The sequence below is a fragment of the Hylobates moloch genome, unplaced genomic scaffold (assembly GCF_009828535.3).
Source record: "Hylobates moloch isolate HMO894 unplaced genomic scaffold, HMol_V3 SCAFFOLD_14, whole genome shotgun sequence".
Lineage (NCBI taxonomy): Eukaryota > Metazoa > Chordata > Mammalia > Primates > Hylobatidae > Hylobates > Hylobates moloch.
In genome coordinates, this window is record NW_026652289.1 from 58,595,972 (window position 1) to 58,616,402 (window position 20,431).

Genomic DNA, 20,431 nt, shown 5'->3' on the forward strand with positions numbered 1-20,431 from the left:
CTGTAAGTGGGGGTAGTGCACACCCCAGCAAGAGATCACATTGACTTGGAGTCAGAACTTGTTCCCTGACCCTCTCTGCAGCCCCTACCTTGAGGACCCAGGAAGTTGCACCAAGCTTGGCCGCAGGAGGGGTTCATTGGATCAGGAAAGAGAAAGGCCTGGCTCCCTAGGAGGCCCTTTTCAAAAATTGGTGCCAAATGCACTCTGCCCTTAGATACGGTATTGACTGGGGCACGTAGCCAACACCTTCTGAGCACTAGCGACCTGGAATGTCACCATCCTGCCTTGGCCCAGGCCACAGGGTGGTAGCTGGTCCCGGGAACTGGAGGCTACAATTTTTGTCTTACAGTGGGATGGTCCTTTTGGCAGAGGAAGAGGGGCCTGTCCATAGCAGACAGGAGAACTGGGGAGCTAGTGCTTAGCTGGGCAAATTATCAGAGGCTTCAGCTTTTAGGGGCATCCTGACAAAGAATCAGAGAATGGTGTTAATTTCAAAAACAAAATTAAAGAAACCACTCCTAAATTCCTTTTTTTTTTTTTAAACAATAAAGTTCTTAACTCCAGGTCCTGCTGGTATTTTATATGGCATGATCCTTCTCAAGCTTGTGATCTTAAGACCCCTAGTCTGCTAAAGAGTAAACTTGGTGCCCTCTGGCATGACAGGGAGAACTGGGTCAAAGGCCTACCCTCCCCACCCTGGGGACTGGGCCTCCCCTGCCCACCCTGGGGACTGGAGGGGTGGGGGCAGCATTGGAATTTGGGTGGCGAATTTCCAAACCGAGAAACGCCACCTAATGGCCCTGCCTTGGCTGATCCACAGAGACAGCAATCCAGGCCTTCTGCCCATTTTAAAACCAGTGCACTAGCAAATCACAAAAGCCAGCTGGACTTAGACTGACCTTTTTCCTTTTTTTTTGTCTTTTTGTCTTGGGGTGCCTGACCTTCCTCCTATCCTGGCCTTCTTTCCCCAAAGAGAGAGAATCCAGTGCGGTAAGTGTTGGCACTCTGGAACCTGGAGGGGTGTTTGGGTGCTGGGAGGAGGTGGGACTCGGGGCTCCCAGAATCGCGGGCCTGAGACCAGTCGGTTGGTGTCCAAAGCTTGCTTCCGGGTTCCCGGTTCTGCTCTGTGGGTTGTAACTGGGAATTTTGTTGTTTGTTTACTCTTGCTGAGCTGGGAGTCCTGGCTTCAGTGCTGATGTCTTAGTCCAGAGCCAGTGGTTGGGTGAGGGGTAGTTACTGTCATAAAATGGGAGCTGCTGTCGTCACCTGTTGAGAGTGACCTTCAATTGTGGAAGCCCTTCATCTCTCCAGGCTTTAGGTCCGTGATTTGTCAAATGACGAGCTTGGGCTAAATGAGCTCTAACTCCCTTTCATATGAGAGGTGATACTTTGAGAGGTCAGCTGACCAGCCCTGGATCTTCCATTGCGAGGGGCTTTGTGGAGTCTCTGGGCTAAACCCAGGGCTAAGTACCGAGGTGTCCCATGTTCAGGGCCAAGGTTTTTACTTACCCCCCCTGCTAGGATGCCTCCTGTATGATCTTTCACTCGATTTAAGAAAGTGCTAGCAGGCGAGCATTAAGGCCAGGCCGCCTGCGTGTCTGCCAGCCCTGAGATTTGTTGTAAATCTTTCTGATCACACTGAGGCTCCGAGGTTCTGTTTCAAGTGAATAAGCCTTCTGAATAAGCGCAGTGGAGTCTGGATAAAAAAAATCCTCCAGCGATTAGCAAAGCTATTTTATTCCTCATCGCCGTCCTTGTATCTGGGGCCATCTAATCTGTTAGGATGGCTTTGGTTATTACCTCGTGTTAAGTAGGACTTGGAAGGTCAGGCAGTTAACTAACCATCTAGACAGCAGCTTCCTTGCGCAGCTCTCTCCAATCCAACCCTCCTTCCCTTCCTGGCCCTCCCCCAACCCAGGCTGACTTTTTAAACCTCCCATTAACAGTGAGGCTGGCGTCTTTTGCCTCTTGCCCCGCCTACATGCTCAGAAATCCAGGACCACATTTGGGCTGAGGAATGGCTAGGTACCTAAGAGAAGAGTCATTGAAGCTGAAAATCCATGTTCGCTGCCACAGTACTGATCCTCTAACATGCCATTTTCAGAGAAGCAGTTTGCCTAGATAGGAGGGGGCCTGGATTGGACATTTTAAGGCTGAGGTCTGCTCCCAGCTTTATGAGACCCTGTGTAGTTCTCTTGGCCTCTCTGAGCCTCAGTTTCCTTATCCATCCATGGGAATAATTCCCGCTTGACCAACCTCTCAGCTTTGTTTAGGAAGACCCGTTATAACCTGACTGAGGATCCAGATTATCTGGCTAGCAGGGACCCACTTCAGTGGAATCGGAGGGGGAGTGGGAAGCCCAGCACTCTCTAAAGAGCATGAGTCTTTACCTCATCCTCATCCCTATTGGCTTCTGGCGTTGTGCCCCATCTGTGAAAGTTTTCTGCTAAAAGACCCCCCCCGGGAACCCGCAAGAGCTGGGCTGTTTACCGTGCTCGCTGAGGTCCATGCATGGCACACATGGGCCTCAGGAAACTCCAATGGGAATGAATCAAGATGCTGGGCAGAGGCAGCAGTGGGCAGTTCAGGGCCGAGGCTGTGCGCATGGCATGTGGCGTGGTGATGGTGTCAGGGGCGGTGTAGACTGAAATAATCAGGCTTTGGAAACCAGGTTGTCAACAGATGAGGCCTACGGCAGGAAGGACAAGGCTGTGTCAGAGTGGGAGGGGGGATGGGGGGACAGGCTGGAAGCTGTCCCAGAAGGGGTTAGTCTGGAGTCCAATTAGTGGTAGCTTCATTCATATTTCCTTGCCTAGCCGAAGCAATAAAAAATACTTAGTTTTTTGGCCGCCTGCCAGCCAGAGGCGGGCTGGATCGATGCCGCTAAATGCCTGACATGACTCTCCGGTAGCGGCGAGGGTTTTCAGCCTGACTGCATGAGAAGAAAGAGCTCGCTGTTCTCCCGAGCTGAGCACCGGGTCGCAAGGAGAAACACGAGCAGCCGCACGCCCCCTCCCCTGCCCGCCTGCCTGCAAGGGGCAGCCAGTGCGAGGGGCTGGAAGCATTTCTGCTTAGCACAGGGTGGCCACCACCATCAGAGGAAATGAAATGAAATGACGGTGATTTTTCTGCCGGCGATTGCAGCAGCTAATTGAATTGCGGCTGTGCGCGCATCACCACCGCTCCTGCACGGCTGTGGGGAAGGTTGAGCTGCAGTTCCATTATAACCTCCATGTTTTCTTCAAGGCTTGATAACTTTGCCATTTTAATTTGCCTCAGGCAGAAACTTGGCAGGGTAGGGCTGCCCAGAACCCGGCTTAGGAAAGGAAATTAAGTTCTGAGGCTGGTTGCCGCACTATTCCCACCGAATACCGCTCAGCCCCGTTCCCTCCAAGTGGCCCTTGCCCCTGAGCCACCCTTGGCCTCTGGGAAGTGGAGAAGGGAAGCCTCATTCCACTTGCCTTCTGATGCTCATCTCTTCTGAACAGATGTCCCTCTGGGTCTCCATGTGACCTCCTGTGTTGCATGGGGACTGGGACCCGGGATGGCCTGTCCTTTTCTTCCAGCTCCATCATAGCTGGACCATGAGCTCCTGGAGGGCAGGGATTGTGCCTCATTCAGTCTGCCACTCCTGGCCTGCAGCACCAGGGCTGACACAGGGCAGCTGCTCGGAAATTGGTGGGTGGGTGAAGGTAAAGTTTGGACTCTTAGAAAGGAGTCAACCTCACAAATATTGTAGAGGGGTATTGGTCCTGATATTATTCTCTGGGCACAGAGGTTTGCTGGCAGGTGCCCTTGCCAGTTGCACTTCCCTCCCTGCCCCCCAGCTCGGTGGTAACAGCCCCATGGTGATTTCTGACCACTATCAACCCCCAGGACTGCTCTGTCATCTTCCCTCTTCCTAGGCCTCCCATCCCAAAGGCTTCTCATCCCATTGGCTTTATAGTTGAGGCAGAACTCACAAAAATTTGGGGTTCCCTTTGTGCCACCTTCTGCTAGGGGAGCTTGGGCACATTGGCCAACCTCTCGGGGTCTCCACTTGGTGATGGCTACAGAGGCGGTGACTGTCCCTGCCCTTGCTCCTTTTCCTGTCTGTCAGCGGGAAAGGCTTCATGACATGGCATTTTTGTTTTTTTACAACCCTGGTGTTTCTCCAGAGTTGCTGACAGCCTCACCATGGAGGCGGAGGTGTTCACACAGAATGCTCGGCTGCTCATCTCCACTGGGAAGTTGGTGGCTGCCTGACGCCCTCCTTCCCTATCAATCTCCCCATTCCTGTTGGGCTCAGCAAATGAAGTATTGCTCATGGCCCCCGCCTGTCAGCTCAGATCCATCTTACAAGACTCAGCGCAAATTCCACTTATCCCTCCTTTGAGTAAATGAGTGTAGCAAGCGTGAGATGGGTGGTGAATGAAACCCAGGTGACCCTCGCCCTCACGGAGCGTAGTCACACAGGCCAGAAGGCAGATGGCTTACTGCAGGGTTAATTACTTAATAGCAGTGCGGAGCTGCAAAAGAGAATTGGGGATGTGCCCAGGGCATCTCCTCAGGGACTCAGTCTCAGGGGAGTGGGGAAGCCTTCCCTGGCAAGGCTCTGATGGAGCCACGATCTGCAGGGCAGAGAGGAGTTCAGCTTCTCTTCCCTCCCCTGACCTCTGTGTCACCTGCACTTAGCTGTGTGCGGATGTGTGAATTGTTACACGCAGCAGAAAATTTTAACCCCAAACCCTCTTCTTCCTTCCAGAATAACTCTGTGTCACCCTCGGAAAGCCTCCGGGCCAGTGAGAAGCACCGGGGCTCTGCGGACTACAGCATGGAAGCCAAGAAGCGGAAGGCGGAGGAGAAGGACAGCTTGAGCCGATATGTACGTCCAAGGCGCCGTGGCACCACTGGGGTTTCTGTTGGGTAGGGCAGGGGGTGTCTGCAGGGCCCAAGCTGTGGCCAGGGTCCTCTTGTGGTTGGCAGTGAGTCAGAGAAACACAGGTGGCGATAGGGGGCCCTATTGAGGAGGGCAGGGTGGGGACAGGGCTAGGGTGAAGTTCACACACACTGTAAGCATGCAAGCCACTGTGGGGTGGAGGTGGATGGGGAGGTCATCCTGGTCTCCGTGGGGTCTCTTCCCACAGACAGGCCAACAACCCCAGGCTGCTGTCATGGTGCTGCCGGAATCCCACTTGGCTCTAAGGGGCTGCTCCCAGTGCCCCCCAAAATGTGGACCCTACAGTCCTCTCAGTTGGCTCCAGGCATGCACTCACTTGGCCACCCAGTCATGGCTTTTACTAGCCTTTTAATAGGATGCCCCCGGCACGTGAGACCCTAGTGGAAGCATGGCTGTTGTGTTTCCCCTGTGTCAGGCTGTGCAGGGCTGAGAGCTGGGACAGAGGGAAGGGGAGGATATGGTGCAGGGCCTCAGTGGTCTTGCACCCAGCCCTCTTCAGCCACATGGCTGCTGTGTGGCTTTGGACACATTGAGCACCTGAAGGACACTCAGCTGTGTTTCTGTGAGAGGAGGCAAGTTACCATCCCACACAGACGGGTGGGAATGACCAGGTGAGAGCAGCACACTGACTGTGAAGGATGGTGGATGTGAAACCAGCTGGGAAGAAGGTTCTGGCTTCAGAGAGAAGCAGAAGGGCAGGCTGTGGGGGCAGGGGCTTAGAACTGCTATGTTGGAGCGGGTGTCAGTGCGGCTGCCCAGTGGGTACAGGAGTGGAGTAACCTGGGGACTGGGCTAGGGGACAGCCTCACGGGGAGACCGTGTTGAGCTGGAGTGGAGCCTGTTGAAGGGCAGGGCTGGAGTAGAAAGCATGGACTTTGGGGTTTGGCCCAGCTTCGGGTCCTGGCCAGTAGAAGGACAGGGTGGTTTGGGCTCAGTCAGGGGTGGGGAAAGTGTGGCGTCTTACTGACCAGTTGGCTTCTCTCTTGGTTGCAGGACAGTGATGGGGACAAGAGTGATGATCTGGTGGTGGATGTTTCCAATGAGGTATGGGCAGGCCTGGTCACAAGGGGGCTCTTGGTTTGGAATTATTCCTCCCCAGGGTGGGATCTATTCTGTCTGTTCTAGTATTACTGGCAGCCTGAGCAGGGAGACAAGGCCTCCAGTCTTGGGGTCTCAGGGGGTCAAGAGGAGCAGGGCAGGGCTTTGCTGCATGGTGTCCAGGCATATATGGGCCCAGAGGGCCTCCTGCAGTGGGTCTCCAGAGAGACACCCCCAAAGATCCCAGGTAGGGGCCATCTTCTATTCCCCGTGATCCTCCATCCCCCCAGGGGCTCAGCCCCAGGGGCCTGAGGAGTTGCTGGAGAGCATCTACACTCGGCCAAACCCAGCCATGCTGATTGAAATCCTGAACTTGTGTTTGACATTGGGCAGATCACCCTTCCAGTCTCTCTAGGCCTCAGTCAGACCAGATGGTTAAGAGTTAGTTTCCCCTCACTGCGGCCTCCAGTCTTTCAGCCAAGCTCGTCTTCCCATCACCCATGCCCTCTCTCTTCCCACTCCTAGAGCAGGGATGCCTCAAGGCTGGCTGTTGCTTTCAGTGCATCTCTGCATCACTTGTGTTTTCAGGACCCTGCAACGCCCCGGGTCAGCCCGGCACACTCCCCTCCTGAAAATGGGCTGGACAAGGCCCGTAGCCTGAAAAAAGATGCCCCCACCAGCCCCGCCTCGGTGGCCTCTTCCAGTAGCACACCTTCCTCCAAGACCAAAGACCTTGGTCATGTATGTGGGGTCTGGGTGGAAGGGAGTGGGAAGGGAGCGGCAGGGACTGGAGCTGGGGTGGTGCCAATTGGCAGGCAGAGGGGTGGAGTGGAAGAAGCTGGATGGGTGATTGGTCCTGGTTTACCTCCTGTGCCTGGTGGGCCTGTGCTAATGAGTTAACATTTCTGAGCCTTGGTTGCTACATCTGTAAAATGGGAGTGATCACCCCAGTCCCTGCCAAACAAGGTTGGGTAAGGATTGAGAAGCTGTTCGGCAGAAGCTTCAAAAGGGGCTGGCTCTGGGCTTCACGTTGGGACCGGCACCAGTTGTGCCCGGCTCCTAGGGGAATGGAAGCCTCATGGCCTCCCTTGTTCTGCATCTCCTGTCTTCAGAACGACAAATCCTCCACCCCTGGGCTCAAGTCCAACACACCAACCCCAAGGAACGACGCCCCAACTCCAGGCACCAGCACGACCCCAGGGCTCAGGTCGATGCCGGGTAAACCTCCGGGCATGGACCCGATAGGTATAATGGGTAGGCACCATGGGCTGGGTTAATCTGATTGGGGGGAGGGGGTCTGCCCCTGGCCAGGGCAGGGGTGACACACAAGCATGGGATAGAGCACAGGCAGTGTCTCCCAGGGCCTGCCCTTGGGGACTTCACAGTCAGATTTGAGGGGGTGATGCCAGGGTTTCTGGGGCCCCTGCTGGGCCAGACGTGAAAGCAGCATCAGACAGGTCAGGGCTCCCAAGATCTGTTCCCACTCCTGTTACTAGTCCAGTGAGGCTCTAAGCAAGCCCGTTTGGGCCTCCATATCCTGCTCTGTAAAAAGAGATGGGTGCATCTGCCAAGCTCTAAGCTTCTTTGGCTCTGAAGGCGGGGATCCCAGTTGGGTGGGTTGAGTCTGAGAGGACTGCCTGGAGCAGGCAGCTTAAGAATGCAGGGAGGGTTATTGCTGGGTGAGGCGGCCATGGTCATGTCCCGATCCCCCTAAGGCCCACCTCCCTGACGCCCATCCCTTGCAGCCTCGGCTCTGCGCACGCCCATCTCCATCACCAGCTCCTATGCGGCACCCTTCGCCATGATGAGCCACCACGAGATGAACGGCTCCCTCACCAGTCCTGGAGCCTACGCCGGCCTCCACAACATCCCACCCCAGATGAGCGCCGCCGCCGCCGCTGCAGCCGCTGCCTACGGCCGATCGCCAATGGTGAGCTTTGGAGCTGTACGTAGACCTTTTGGCTCCTTTCTTGGGGACTGGGCGTGGTGTGGGGAGCCAGTGGGGGTTGGAGGGGTGCTCCCCACATGCTAAAGGGGGCCCTTCAGGGTCTCAAGGCCAGGCAGCTGCCCCTGTGGGGAGAAGGTATATCAGAAACAATTGAGACTTGGCTGGAAGGGCACATGCTTCGGGGCTAGCAGACCAGGGTTCCATCCCCTACTGGCCTGTGAGCTGCCCTGTGACCTCATGCAAAGCAGCCTCCCTTTCAGTCTGCGAAACTGGGCTGACATCTGGCTTTCCCGGCTCTGGGGGGTGGGAATTCCAGGGCGAGTCAGGTGATGTCCATGGAGCAAGGGTCTCATAGATGGGACTGGTCGTTATAAGACTTTGCATTGTGGTGAATGAATAATAAGAGTTAGGGGCTGGGCACAGTGGCTCATGCCTGTAATCCCAGCACTTTGGGAGGCCAAGGTGGGTGGATCACCTGAGGTCAGGAGATCGAGACCAGCCTGGCCAGCCAACATGGTGAAACCTCATCTCTACTAAAAATACAAAAATTAGCCAGGCATGGTGGCAGGTGCTATTCGGGAGGTGGAGGCAGGAGACTCACTTGAACCCGGGAGGCGGAGGTTGCCGTGAGCCAAGATCACGCCACTGCACTCCAGCTTGGGTGGCAGAGCCAGACTCCATCTCAAAAAATAAAAAGAAGAGTTAAGGTTGGCAGGGAGAGGGGCCCTTTTTTAGGAGACAGTTTTCCTTTTTACCTTCTGGACCTGGGGTGGCCTCCTCTCCACTGGCAGGATCACAGGAGAGGAAAGAAGTAGGGCAGGGCTAGCTCTGCCTTGCAGAATAGGGAGGATGCTGGTTCAGAGTGGGGGTCTGCACTGTCACCCCCTCCCTGCCACGGGCCCTCCTGGGCCTGTGTCTCCTCTGAATCAATGGGCTCTGCTCTGCTCAGCTTGTCTCTTGGGTTACAAAGTGGCAGAGCCGTGCAGGCAGGACCCCAGGTGGGTGGTGGAGGATGCAGGGGTGGGGATGTGTGGCAGCACGGCTGATGGAGGGCTGTCTTGCCTTGCTTTCCAGGTTGGTTTTGACCCTCACCCCCCAATGCGGGCCACAGGCCTCCCCTCAAGCCTGGCCTCCATTCCTGGAGGAAAACCGTAAGCTTTGGCTATACTTACTGCATGCTTTGTAGGATGGGCAGGAGAGAGCACTCTACCCCCTCTTCCAACAACGCCCCTCATCCCCTGACCAAGGGTTTGCCCTGGTGCATGTCCCTTTGGAAAGGTATCTGTCCCTCTGGAGACATCGAGGGCTGGTTGCAACCCCAGGAAACTGTAGCCAAGCCACACTTCTAAGCACCCACAGAAGCTCCCTCCAACAGAGGAGCCATGGGGTTAGCTAAGTACATGGCCACTGGGCTGGGAGAGAGGGAACACTCCTCACCGAGTCACCTGGAGCTGTGGTGGGCCTTGCTGACTCCTTTGGGTTCGACCTGCTGGGAAGGCCCCAGTGCCGCTGGTCGCAGGCCCTTCCCTGTCAGCAGTGCTTCCCTCCCCTGGAGGGCACACTCTCCCCAGCCCTGCACTTCCTCGGGTTGCTAGGAAACTAAAAGATTGAGCCTACAGATAATGCCGAGACACTGCCTGACACAGTCCTCTAATTGTCCACGAGAATCTAGATGCTGATTGAGAGGGCACCCACCAGAGCCTGAAACAGCGGGCAGGCTGGGCTGGCTCCCCACTGGCTCTGACACGGACTTTCCCATTTGCTACTGGAGGGGCAAGCAGATCCCTTCCCCAATACCACCGGCTCCTAAAGCAAGAGGTGGCATTTCAGCCAGGCCCTTTCCAGGGTTGGCATGTTGGGGGAATGTATGGATCATGGGAAAGGGCATTCCAGGACATCTGTGGGTTTCTGGTCTGATTTGGAGCAAGGATATATAACTGGGTGTAAAAATCAAAGCTGGTCTGTTAATCACTCTCCACCCCGATGGAGCCATCCCAGTACATGGGGTTACTGGGTTCGAAAGGTTTCAGAGCAGAGGGGCCTGGAGGCAGGGCAGCCAGTCGGGGGCGGTGCAGGTGACCTGGGCCAGGCCTGTGGGAACTCTGAGGGGCCGGGATGGATGGCAGCAGTGACAGTTCTCACCTTTTCAGAGCGTACTCATTCCATGTGAGCGCTGATGGGCAGATGCAGCCCGTGCCCTTCCCCCACGACGCCCTGGCAGGCCCCGGCATCCCACGGCATGCCCGGCAGATCAACACACTCAGCCACGGGGAGGTGGTGTGTGCTGTGACCATCAGCAACCCCACGAGGCACGTCTACACAGGTGGCAAGGGCTGCGTGAAGATCTGGGACATCAGCCAGCCAGGCAGCAAGAGCCCCATCTCCCAGCTGGACTGCCTGGTGAGAATCTCAGGGCCACCGTGACTCCTCCAGCTGGTGTAGGAGGATGGGGTAGCCTGGGCCACAGGGGAGAGCCCCAGGGCCCGGCTCAGCATCGTATTGGCTGAGCAACTTTAGGCAAGCCGACTAACCTCTCTGAGCCTCAGTTGTGCCTTCTCTGTGTGGGGCTGATACTGACCTCCTGGTATTCATGAAAGATCAAAGGGTTGTGAATTTGAGGAGTGGAGACAGCCTGGCAGCTGCTGGGTATAGGGGAGGCTGTAAGCAGGGCTGGTGAGGGTGCTCGGTGTTGCTGGACAGGACTCTCCTGGTGCCCAGGAGGGGAAGTAGGCAGCACTCAGCCCTGCCCCTTCTCCCTCCAGAACAGGGACAATTACATCCGCTCCTGCAAGCTGCTCCCTGATGGGCGCACGCTCATCGTGGGCGGCGAGGCCAGCACGCTCACCATCTGGGACCTGGCCTCGCCCACGCCCCGCATCAAGGCCGAGCTGACGTCCTCGGCTCCCGCCTGTTACGCCCTGGCCATCAGCCCTGACGCCAAAGTCTGCTTCTCCTGCTGCAGCGATGGGAACATTGCTGTCTGGGACCTGCACAACCAGACCCTGGTCAGGTGAGCCGGCAGGAGGGAGCATTAGTGCCTTGTCCTGGGGAAGTTTTTAGCCATCCTGCCTGGTCTTGTTTGCTGTGACCTTGGCCCTGTCTGAGGCACTGTGGGGTGGCCAGAACGGTTGGGATGAGGGATGCACAGGTGAAAAGACAGCTCCGTCTGCCTTATGTGAGGGACAGAGGAGGGAGGGCCATTGGGCCCAGGAGCTTGGAGAGGGCTCTGGGAAGAAAGTGGAGCTGAAGCATGTCTGGGAGAGTGGAGGTCAGATTAGTGGAGCAAGCAGAGAAGCCGGGAGCAGAGGCCCAGAGACTAGATTAGGGAGACCTGACTGGGAAGCCACATCACATGGTGGCTAAATAAGCCTCAGGACAAAACTGCTGGGTTTGAATCCTGCCTCCACTATGACCTAGTGCAAGTCGCTGAACCCCTGCAGCTCAGTTTCTTCCTGTGTAAAACAGCGACAGTGGAGCATCTTCCTCTAACTGTGCTGCAGTGTAAAGGCAGACGGGTGCCTGGCCCAGCCGACTCTTGTATACATGGGCTGTGTGTGTTATTCAGCGTGTTCATGGATGGCCTCAGCCCCATAGTTCATGCAGGGTGAAGAGATAGATTAAGAGGGCAAATTGAGGGCGTGTGGAATGCGAGCTAAGGGGCTGTGTCCTAAAGGCAGTGGGGACCTGCATTCTTTATCAGTCATCTCTTGCGTAGCTTCCCCAGGGCCTTCCTGCCTTCCTCACCTTCCTGAGCCTCCAGCTCCATCTCCTCCAGAGGCCTACCCTGGAGGGATTCAGTCTCAGAAGGCTGGTGCAAGGTCCCCTTTTCACCTCCCCCCCCATTTCCCAGGGGACTTGTCCCTGGGCAAACGCTTCTGTGGAACTGGAAAGAGGCCGGGCTAGCTTTGCTGCAAGCTCGCTAAGGGACCATGCGCATAGTGCACTCTTCTGGGCCTCAGTTTCCTCTTCTGCTCAGACTGCCCCTGGGATAGCTGCCACCTGGCAGTCCATGGTTCCCGGGACTCACCCTCCTCCCTGCTTGGCTTTCGTAGGCAGTTCCAGGGCCACACGGATGGGGCCAGCTGCATAGACATCTCCCACGATGGCACCAAACTGTGGACAGGGGGCCTGGACAACACGGTGCGCTCCTGGGACCTGCGGGAGGGCCGGCAGCTACAGCAGCATGACTTCACTTCCCAGGTGTGCGGCCCAAGACTCCTCCCTTCCCAAAGAGCAGTGTGTTCCCTCCCTCCGTGGCCCCAGTGGCTGGGTCAGGGACAAAGGGACCCTCACAGAGTGGCCACTGCCAAGAGACTTGGGACCAACCTGAGCCATCTGGGAAGGCTTCCTGGAGGAAGCAGCAATGAAACAGATGGAGATGATCTTGGGGTTGGACACATTTCGCCCAACTGTGGAAATTCGATTCATTCGGTGCTGCTATTGAGCACTTGGTCCTCGGCGTCCTCATTCACAAGATGGAAATAATAGTAGCACCCTCCTAGGTCTGATGTGGGCACCTGAAATGATCCCTCTAAAAGCCATAGCCATAAACCCTACTCACAGAAAGCATTCCAGGGATTATTATTTCTTATTTGCATTCCTCACTTTAATATTTTAATCTTAAATATTTAATATTTTAGTGGGTTTTTTTTTTAACTCACTTTTTTCTTAAGGAAAGACGAAAGTCTCAGAGACAGAGTAACTGAATGCAAAATGTGTGTGCTTTCTCACCTATAAAATGGGGATGGAAAATGACCTCCCATACTCCTGGGTTATTGGGTGGGTGGGGAGGGACCCTGAGCCTCAGAGGACCTGAGCAGCACCTTTGGGAGCCGCCCTCCTCTTGAGGGCAGAGAATGCTGAGCTCAGTCCATCTCCCCTCCCGCCACCTGCAGATCTTCTCGTTGGGTTACTGCCCCACTGGGGAGTGGCTGGCCGTGGGCATGGAGAGCAGCAACGTGGAGGTGCTGCACCACACCAAGCCTGACAAGTACCAGCTGCACCTGCACGAGAGCTGCGTGCTCTCCCTCAAGTTCGCCTACTGCGGTGAGCCTTGGATGGGCCCAGGCCTGATGGAGTGGGGTGGGGAACCCAGGGCAGCCTGGCCCAACAGGACAGAAGAGGGGCCCAAAGCTGATAGAACAAGCTAGGCGCTGGAACCAGGCCTCCTGACCCCTGGGCTGGTGCCCCTTCAACACCCTTTAGTGATCTTGTTCCACATCCTTGTTTCTTGGATGCAGATGTCACCATGAGTCATTGAACTGTCCAGACACTAGGCCAGAGCCAGTTCTTGCAGGCTTGGGGCAAAGGAACAGGACAGTAGCAGTGCAGGCAGTTCCTCTCCATGGTTACAGCCACTGGCTTTGACATTTGATAGCCTTGGATGGGAATGTCTGCTCCTCCACTGACAAGCTGTGCAGTCTTGAACATCTCACCCTCTCTGAACTCTAGTGGATTTTTCTCTCTGGTCGGGAATAGCATGGTGCTCATGGCTTTCAGGGAGCATAAGGGCTTTAACACTTGTAGAGCCCTGGCCCAGTGCCTGCCTGGAGGAAGGGCGCCCACTGACTGCTGTCTTCAGCCAGGTCTCCAGACTCCCAGGGCTTGGATATTTTCAGTATTTCCTGTCGCCTTCCAGTAGTAGAATTTAGAAAGGCCAGTCAACCTCAGTGGCTTTGACAAGAATCTTTTGAGGCAGTGTTATCACTGCAATTAACTTCAAATCCTACCTTTTCCCATCCTAGCCCCACCCAGCCCTCCCCCTGGATTTCAGAGAAAGGCCTTCTCCAGGTGTCCGCATGTCCCATTTGCAAAATGCCTCTCGAAATTGGAGAGTCATACTAGTTAGCAGTTCTCACTGCTTTTCTTTGGCAGCTGGCCATGTCTAGGGCAGGTCTTGCTTTAGAGGGCAGTGAGCTACAACCTGATCATGGCTTTGCCTCCCACCTGCAGGCAAGTGGTTCGTGAGCACTGGGAAAGATAACCTTCTCAACGCCTGGAGGACGCCTTATGGAGCCAGCATATTCCAGGTACTGCCCACCATCTGAGTCCTCCTCTGGGTTCCACCCAGAGTTGAAACTTGGCGGTGGTGATGGGAGTGAGGATAGCAGGAGGAAGAATAGGAGGAGCCTGGAGCCAGGATCAGACCTGCCCTGGTCCCCTCCCCACCCCTACCTGATGGGGGAGCAAGATGGGTTCTCCCAAGGACCTGGGGACTTCAGCAGGACACACAATCTGCTACTAATGGCTTCTGACCCCTGAGGGCAAAGGCTTTTAAGCCGGGGTGCTTGCCGGACTTGGAGAGCGAGGAATAGCATAAATGTTTTTGCTCTGGGCTGGATGCTGAGCACCTGCAGGAGGTGCACTGGGCAGCTGGGCACCCGGCAGCCTTGCCCAGAGCAGTGTTCCCTCCTCAAGTGAGTGAGTGTTCCCACCTGCATTCAGCACCAGCAGGGACATGGACAGGAAAGAGAGGAGGAAAGGAAGAGGCTTTTTATAATCTACCAGGATCTGGGGCCTGCCATACGGCACTGATTGGCACACACACGTGTGCACACATACACGTGCACTCTTTCTCACACACGATCAAACTCACACTCATTTACTCACGCACGCTTGGTCTCCCACACACACTTTCTTCCTCTCTCTCTCTCTTGCACATCCACACACACACTTGGTTTCTCTCTCACTCCCTCAGCCAACATGCAGCTTTCTGGACCCAGGCTGAAATGTCTGGTGTCCAGCATGTCAAACCTCATTGTTAGGGTCTCTAGTTACAGCACATGCTTCAAACATCAGGTGCCAATCCTTTTCCTAACTCATCAGGCTGTGGGCCTGAGCTGCTGACGCCAGCTCCTAGCTCAGAAATGCTTCTTCGTATTTGTAAACTCAGAGGAGAAGCTCGTGCTAAAGCGTCCTGTTCTGATCATTATAACTTACTGTAAAGATCACGTGGGGGACTATTACTGAGCTTTTCCTTATGGAAAAGCGGGTGGGAGGGGAGCTGTACCTGAAAAAGCTTCATGGGTGCTTTAAAGCCTCCCTGCCTCCTCTTCACCACACTGTGCTCCAGGTCGGAGCATCAGAGAGGGGCAGAGGAGGGCAATTGTTTCCGAGAGAACCTAGACGGTGTTGAGCGCTGGAAAATGAATTCCTGTCTTTTTTTCTCCCCGCACCCCACACCTTCCTGCTGCTTCTCCTCGTCTTCCTCCTCCAGTCTAAAGAATCCTCGTCTGTCTTGAGTTGTGACATTTCAGCGGATGACAAATACATTGTAACAGGCTCTGGTGACAAGAAGGCCACAGTTTATGAGGTCATCTACTAAACAAGAACTCCAGCAGGGCTGTCAAACTCTGGGAGAAACCGACTCGGCTCTGACAGGGAGACCCCCAGGCGAGGGGCCCCGAGGATGGTGGAGGATGGGCCGCAGGCAGCCGAGCATTCGGGGCTGTGCTTGGGGCTGTGCTCCGGCCAACTGAGAGGGCGCGTGCCCCGTCACGGTCTGGACTCCTGGGTCTGGATTGATGTGTCCCACAGACTCGGAAGGGTTCTGCTCCTCCTCCTCCCCCTGAACAATGCTGGCAGTTGCTACAAATAGATTTATTGGAGGCTTATGGCTCGGGTTCCCCCACAGACCCGCTCATGAGTCTCTGTTTGTTCTTCCCCTTTCTTTTGCCCTGTCCCCCACCTTGGGTCGGGGGTGCTGGTGTGGACCACATTGTTGTGCTGGGGGAGGGTGGGGTCTCTCTTTGCCGATTGTGCAGTGCACAAGATTTGTGAAAAATGTAAATAACAGACTCCTATTGCGGACTGATCAGTGGGAGAGGAGGCCCCTTCCCACCGGAAACTCTGACCGTGTATTTCGCCTGCTGTATTTGTAATCCACTCGTGGTGGTGGCTTTTTTTTTTTTTTTTTTTAAATAAACAGATGTTCTCACCTGGGAAGAGGAGACAGGGAGGGGAACCAATTGAAGAAAGAGCAGAAAAGTTCTAGAGTGTGGAAAAGGCAACCAGGTTGGCCGTAAGATGCCTGCTGGAATGCGTGTGCCTCCACACGGGTCTGGGCATCCGGACTCAGCACCAGCTGGCCAGACTGAGGGATGGAAGGCACTGAGATGGGGGCCGTCCAGGCGGACATCCGCAGAAACCGAGCTTTCTGTGGTCTCTTGCGCTCTGGCTGCCTCTTGCCCTCTGTGTGTCTCTCTTTCTTGGTCTCTCTCTCCTCCTCAGCCTGGTCTTTCTCTTTGGTGCACACTTAGTTATTGTTATGAGCAACGGAAGTTCAAAGGAACTCCCTCTCCAGCTCTTCTGAATCTTGGGACACAGCCTAAAAAGGACAAAAAGTTAGAAGACAGCATAGCAACTCAGCTCAGGGAGCTACCAGAGAAAAATAGCAACTGATGTGGGTGCTTTTTTTTTTTTTTAATTTGAATAAAAAGAATTAGAAGTGATGTCCTTTTATAAAATGCCTTCTCCCCCTTCTCGCCTACAGCCTCTTCCTGTCCCCTTAGAGGGGGGAAAGTGTATAAACCTACAGGGTTGTGAGTCTGAAAAGAGGATCCCCCTCACCCCCACCCTGGGCAGAGCAGTGGGGGCTGGGGGGTGGGAGAGGGGGACACAGATCCTGGCACACTGTGGATATTTCTTACAGATTGCAGTCTCTTGCGGCCCAAACAGGTTAGGTAGACTATTGCCTCTGGCAGGTGCCACCTTTTGGTACCAACATGTTCTGAGGGGTTAGGATTCGGGTTGGGTTTTTTTTTTTTTTTTTTTTCCTTTTGGTCTTTTTTTTTTTCTTCTTTTAAAGAAAAGCTAAAGGCCGCTGTGAGTCCTGGTGGCGGGCTCTCCATGGATGTAGCATATCGAAGATAATTTTTATACTGCATTTTTATGGATTATTTTGTAATGTGTGATTCCGTCTGCTGAGGAGGAGGGAGGGGCTCCAGGGAAAGCCACCCACCTTCAGTGAGGTTGCTCCCCAGCTGAGCGCACCGGGCATGGGATGTGGAGGCTGGCGCCACACCCTGTGCCTCTCCAAGGCTGGGCGCATGGGGCATCCAGAGTCTCTCTGGGTCTCAGATGTCCATCTGCCACCTCTTGTTAAGGCTCTAGCCAGAAGGGAGGGTGAGGGTAGAAGAAAGTTATTCCTGAAGAAAAAAAGAATGAAAAGTCATTGTACTGAACTGTTTTTATATTTTTAAAAGTTACTATTTAAAGGTTGGTTTGATTGTTGCGTCTTAATTGCCTCTCCCCCCCGTTTGTCAGTCCCGCCCCCCGCCCCCCACCCCCCGGGAAAACAGGCCACTGTCGCTCTCACATTCTGGAGCCTGGGCCAGGGCCATTTCCCATCGATGTGAGCTCTTCTCATCTCACAGCATTCCCCGCGCTGCTCCCACCCCCTTCTCCCGCTCCAGATACCCAACAGCGCAGCAGGGATTTCACAATCCCACACTGTGTCGCCTCCCATCCAAGCGCCAGGGAGGGTGGGGGGTAGGAGCTAAGACTTCCTCTGGACAGATTGGCAGGGCAGAGTTCACTGAGGGGAAGGAAGACCACAAGTTAACACCAAAGTATTGTACAGCTGTCAATGCAAAACTTTTTTGGAAAAAAAATTAAACGTAATGAACTTGAAGCGAAACTGCAAAGTGTCTGTGAACATCTGGACCTTGGAAACCTGCACCATTTTATTTTAGGCTTAACACTTTAGGTGGGACGAGGAGATCTTCAATCTCTAGGTCACAAAGGTGTGTTTTTGAATGATTCAGAAGGAAGCATTTGCAGAAGGGGCAGACCCAGAAATGCAGGTCATTGTCCCTAGGGAGGGAGTCGGGGGCTGGGCGGGAAGAGGAGAATGCTGGTGCCCATTCCCGGGTGGTCCCCAGGCTCTTGGATTTAACGCACCCATTAGCAAAAGCTCTCAGGGCTCTGGAGATTAACATGGTTTCCAACTCCTTATTTTGTCAAAGTCATTCTCAATCAGCACAAACAATTGCCTGCTGTCATTTCATACAAGAAAGGGAATCTAACATTTACAAAAAAAAAAAAGAGGAACGACAATCTCAGCATAAAGCACAGTCTTTATGACTAGAAAGGACAACTGGCCTCTCTCCACACAGAGGGGTCATTTAGCTGGAGAGGGAGGTCCTCTCAGGATTATGGAAGAGACCATGCCAGCAGGTAGAAGGGACCAGACAGACTGCAGTGGGCTACAGCTCTGCCTCAAATGGTTGCAGGGATGTGAGTGAAACAGCGCTCCTTGGACCATACCTTTCCTGTGTGTCCATCTCTGGGCATTGCAACAGAGGGCTAGGGGGCTGGGAGTAGGCTCTGGCCAGAATAAGATTGCGTGTTTGTCCAGAGCATGAGGTTACCCATGGGAGCCAAGATCAGGGTGGAATTGGGGCATGCAGGCCCCAGTTTGGCAGAAGAGGAAAATGTCCATCAGGGAATACTCACCCCCCAGGCTTGTCCTACTGGAAAGCAAGGCCAGTCAGTGTTACTCTTTGAGAGACTGAACCTCTGCAAGGCTGTTCACTGAGATTTCCTGGGCACGGTCAAGGATGGAGAGATGACCAAGATTCAGTCCCTGCCACAGAAGCTCACAGTTCAAGGTGGGGGAGACGATACAGCCCCTTCCTTCATTTGACCTGTGTTCCCACTGCTGCTGTCGTTAATGCCAGCACACTGCGCCTCCCCTGCACTGAGCCTCTCTGCACGTGCTTCCTCCTGCTGCGTCTCCCCATCCACCACTCCTCCATTGCTTTCCACCCAACCCTGGCTGGTGGCATGAACCACATCTGGGAGCTTGTTAGAAATCTAGAATGAGCCCCTCAGTCCTACCGAAGCAGAATCTGCATTTTAACATGCTGCCGTGATTCCTGTGCACATCAGTATTTGTGAAGCATTCCAGTCTAAGAGGAGGGGCCCACTCCATGGTAAACCCATTCCCATCCTTGATCCCCCCACGTTGCCTCCTTTTTACTAAACAGGGTGACAGGAGGCCTTGATGCCATTTTTCTGGCCTTTGTCACCCTCCAAGTGTTCCTGTCCTCTTATGCAGAAACCCAGGCTTGTAGCAACCATAGCGTTTACAACATGTCCCTGCACCTATTTGCTTGTCTCTTCCCACCTAGACTAGTTTCCCTGGAGGGCAGTGCGCAGGACCTCACCAGCCCAGGGCAGTGCTAGTGAATGATGAGCTTTCACCAGTTTGAGATTATCCTAATTCACAGTGTCTGGCATGATACCCAGGGCATCTGATGCTCAGTAACCCGAGCCCAGAGAAGTGAAATGATGTCTGGAGTGTTTTCAATTCTATTGTGCTGTTTTTGCTCAAAGGAAGATCTGTTTTTTAAAAAATGGAGGGCCATAGTTGTCAGAGGCCAGGTTTAATGGTTTTAGTTCCCATCAAATTATAAACAAATGGGCTGGGCACGGTGGCTCATTCCTGTAATCCCAGCACTTTGGAAGGCCAAGGCGGGCAGATCACCTGAGGTCAGGAGTTTGAGACCAGCCTGGCCAACATGGTGAAACCCCATCTGTACTAAAAATATGAAAATTAGCTGGGCGTGGTGGTGGACGCCTGTAATCCCAGCTACTCGGGAGGCTGAAGCAGGCGAATCGCTTGAACCTGGGAGACGGAGGTTGCAGTGAGCCCAGATCATGCCATTGTAATCCAGTCTAGGCGACAGAGTGAGACTGTCTCAAAAAAAAAAAGAACAAATGTTTGGGTCATCTCTGGCAATAGCTGACAAAGCCACCCTTTCTAGCTTCCCTCTGAGTCACAGCCCTGTTCCCTGCCCCCAGGTGGTCCCAACCCCAGCGTGGGTAGTAATTATCTAACTTGTAGGGTCTCTGAGAAGGTATGGAGACAGAGATCTGGATGCTGGAGCGAGAAGGATCCTTAGCAAGACTGCTAAATGTTAGGTACTGGCCATCAAATGGTCCATGATGATGCAAGTGTAATTTTTTTTTCCCAATAACTTATTCAGTGCTTACAAATGAGCATCATTTTTAATATAAAGCAAACAAATCTGAACTTTTTAAAAAATTGTATTATTAATGGAGCATTTTTAAACATCTACCAAAATTGGACCTTTTATATTTGAAGAGACATGTATACTAAGCCCAATTTTACAGATGGGGCAATGAAGGCCCAGAGAGGGCAAGTGACTTACCATGACTCACAGAGTCCAAGCCAACATTATGATGAAACACATCCCCTCCCCTAAACCCTTAGCACACTCAGTTGGAGGACAGAAAGCTAGGAGGGAACTGCCCAGCCTACAGGACTCGATGTTGCTTGGAGGATTAATATCCAGGAAATGAGTCTTCCTGCTCCTCTACCAACAGGACTGGTAAGGAAATTACTCATGGAAAGGAGATGTCCCGGAACAGTCATGGAAACCAGCCTCCTGCCTCAAGAACTTCCTAGAACTCACCTACCCACCCATCTTGCCCATCCTTCTATCCATCTGTTTATCCACCCATCCATTACCCACCCACAC

At 54.0% G+C, this 20,431-nt stretch overlaps 1 protein-coding gene across 17 annotated transcripts in view; it reads left to right on the forward strand.

Annotated features, from left to right (window-relative positions):
- Positions 1-17,562, forward strand: part of TLE3 (TLE family member 3, transcriptional corepressor) — a 49,595-nt gene extending 32,033 nt beyond the window's left edge. For 5 of the 17 annotated variants that reach the window (XM_032174354.2, XM_058427402.1, XM_032174358.2 and 2 more), the window contains 13 exons: positions 974-990; positions 4,745-4,864; positions 5,933-5,983; positions 6,566-6,718; positions 7,090-7,231; positions 7,723-7,922; positions 9,000-9,076; positions 10,076-10,325; positions 10,688-10,935; positions 11,978-12,125; positions 12,821-12,971; positions 13,878-13,954; positions 15,142-17,562. In XM_032174354.2, the coding sequence (XP_032030245.1) occupies positions 974-990; positions 4,745-4,864; positions 5,933-5,983; positions 6,566-6,718; positions 7,090-7,231; positions 7,723-7,922; positions 9,000-9,076; positions 10,076-10,325; positions 10,688-10,935; positions 11,978-12,125; positions 12,821-12,971; positions 13,878-13,954; positions 15,142-15,249 (1,742 nt within the window). In that variant the 3' untranslated portion in view covers positions 15,250-17,562. The remainder of the gene's footprint in view (positions 1-973; positions 991-4,744; positions 4,865-5,932; positions 5,984-6,565; positions 6,719-7,089; positions 7,232-7,722; positions 7,923-8,999; positions 9,077-10,075; positions 10,326-10,687; positions 10,936-11,977; positions 12,126-12,820; positions 12,972-13,877; positions 13,955-15,141) is intronic. The other 12 variants (XM_032174356.2, XM_032174361.2, XM_032174362.2 and 9 more) reach the window with 5 other exon arrangements.
- Positions 17,563-20,431: the final 2,869 nt, after the last annotated feature.